Source organism: Carlito syrichta, unplaced genomic scaffold (genome assembly GCF_000164805.1).
Source record: "Carlito syrichta isolate Samal-C Ts95f unplaced genomic scaffold, Tarsius_syrichta-2.0.1 Scaffold126461, whole genome shotgun sequence".
Taxonomy (NCBI): domain Eukaryota; kingdom Metazoa; phylum Chordata; class Mammalia; order Primates; family Tarsiidae; genus Carlito; species Carlito syrichta.
In genome coordinates this window covers 1-2,516 of record NW_007070557.1, presented here as the reverse complement: position 1 = coordinate 2,516, position 2,516 = coordinate 1, and the positions used below count along the sequence as shown (strand labels likewise).

The 2,516-nt window shown below is 58.0% G+C and overlaps 1 protein-coding gene across 1 annotated transcript in view; it reads right to left on the bottom strand.

Moving 5' to 3' along the window:
• Nucleotides 1–937, bottom strand: part of RASIP1 (Ras interacting protein 1) — a 14,501-nt gene extending 13,564 nt beyond the window's left edge. The window contains exon 1 of the mRNA XM_008048650.2: nt 588–937. Coding sequence (XP_008046841.1) covers nt 588–722 — 135 coding nt within the window. The 5' untranslated portion in view covers nt 723–937. The remainder of the gene's footprint in view (nt 1–587) is intronic.
• Nucleotides 938–2,516: the final 1,579 nt, after the last annotated feature.

Genomic DNA, 2,516 nt, shown 5'->3' with positions numbered 1-2,516 from the left:
ATGAGGTCTCGCTGCCCAGGCGGATCTTGAACCTGCAGGCTCAGGCAATCCACTCACCTTAGCCTCCCAAAGGCGCGGGATTACAGGCTGAGCCACCAAGCCTGGCTCCAACATTTTTTTTTTTTGAGTCAGAGTGTCACTCTGTCGCCCAGGCTGCAGTGCAGTGGCACACTCATAGCTCACTGCAGTCTCAACCTCATCGCTCAGGCGATCCTCCTGCCTCAGCCTCCCGAGCAGTTGGGACTACAGGTGTGCGCCACCACACCCGGCTATTTTTCTGATGTTTTGTAGAGACAGCGTCTCCCTACATTGCCCTGGCTGGTCTCGAACTCCTGGGCTGAAGCGATCCTCCCAAAATGCTAGGATTACAGGTGTGAGCTGTTGCACCGGCCAATCCTCCAGCTTGGAATGAAGTGAACCATTCCCTATTGATTCCTCCAGTGCACGCCTCCTCAGCCACCTACTCTCCACCTCTGCTCACCATGACGCCTGCTCTAGAACCTTGCAGGGCCACGCCTCCCAGAGTACCTGAGGCCACCACCTCTCTGGAAGTCTAGGATTCTCTCTGCAGGGGAGGCAGCACTTACCTGGGCATCCTGATAGCCCTGGAGCAGCAGGAAGTAGGGGCGGTTGCTGGGGGCCTGGATGAGGCACTGAGTCAACTGGTCGAAGTCCCCAGGGTCTGCAGGTCCGATTTGAGCATCAGCTGCCCCAGGGGCCATGCTGAGCGCCTGCTGCCTGCGCTCCTGCTGCCGCCGCCGCCGGCCCTGCAAGCTGAGCTCCGACACGCTGCGCCGCAAAGACAAGTTTTCCGAGCGCTCTTTGCCTCCGGACCCAGCCGGGGCGCCTGATCCTGACCCCGGGCCGGGACTGGCCAGCGCCGCCCCGCCTGACGCCGCCCGGGAGCGGTTCTTCTGTGGCCGCCAAGAGGGGCCACCGCTGCCTGCGGAGAAAGTTGGAGAACAGTGAGGCTGAGCCTGAAAGGACAGAAGGAGTGAGAGACAGAGTTGAAGACGGTAAGGAAACAGAAATGCCTACAGAGGGCAGGCTGTTCCCCACATTTAGGCTTTTGCCTGGAACACATTCCCCACCTGACTCCTACCCATCTTGCTGTTTCCAGGTCAGAAATTTCCTCATTCTTTCTAACAAGTACTTATTTATTGAGCACCTATGATGGGCTTGGGACTGTTCTAGGCACTGGGTAACAGAGAGAGCCCTGCCCTCAGGAGATAGAAGCCACCTTCTCCTGGACACTGGATATTCTGCACTTTGGACCCAGCACAGGCCCTGGTGCATAGTAGGCACCCAATGGAAATGAGCTGGATGAATGAACTGATGTGTTTCCCACGATGTTTGTGAAATCCGGGAAAGTGAGAACCTCACCTGTCAATGTCCCCCTGTATTCCCCATGGCCCTGAAAAATGTGTGACCCACAGTGGATGCTCAATGGGCACTTTTGGGGGTGTGAGGAAGACAATCATTATAACCACCATTATGTATTAAGCAATGATTCATTAAGCACCTACTAAGGGCTTAGCCTTGTGCCAGGCCCTTTATATACATGATCCCATTGACCCTTCGCCTAGGATTTTCCTGAGATTAACTGGCAAAACACAGACTGAAATTCAAACCTGAGCTCAAAGCCCATCAGTTTAATTGCTGCAACACTCTATCTCCCAAAGGGAAGCTCAGAGACAGAAGAGCAGTTAGAGGGCTCCCTGAGCAGCCTCTGGCCCTCGGTGTGTCAAATGCCCCTCTGCCAGGCTCTGTTCAGCACTTGCTATTTCACCACTGACACTGCCTTCCCTTCCAGGCCCGACCTTCTCTGAGGCAGGCCCCATGGAAGCGTAACCTTCCTCGGCCTCTACAATGACCCCTTTCTCTAGCCGCTTCCTTTCCCGGGTGCCCACACTTGGCAGCCAACCCAGCCTAAAACCTGCTGATCCAAGGCCGGCCCCTCTGAGGCTGCGCCCGTCTTAGTTTTTCCTGGCCCTACCTAGGAGCCCATTTTCTCGCTCTGCAGGTCCCTCCCCCTTTCTAGGCTCCGTCCGCACAAGCCCTGCCCCGCAAGGACCACCTCAACCTACTTTGCGGGGCTGCTTCTGCCAGAGACCCGCATGCCGTCACGCATCACCCGACCCAACACCTGCTGTTCCAGGCTACAGTCCGCAGCGGTCCCCGCCCCACCGCAGGGCCCAGCGATCAGCTCTGCACGTCTTCCCGGGACGTGGTCCGTACCCGCTCCTCCAGCTCCCAGTTTTCTCCAACTTACATTTTCCTCCAACCCAGAGGCCCAGTCCCTTCACATCCCGCAGACTCCCGCCCATCCCAGAGGCGCGCCCCACTTCCGGATCCCACAAACACACTCCGCAGACCCCATTGCACGCTCAGCCTCCTCCACGGCGGTAGGAACTGCCTAACTGAAGGCACCGACGCCACCAGAGCCACCCCAGCACGCTTCCAACCACCGCCAGCAACCAGGCCCCGCCCCACCAGCGCCCCAAGCCCCGCCCCTG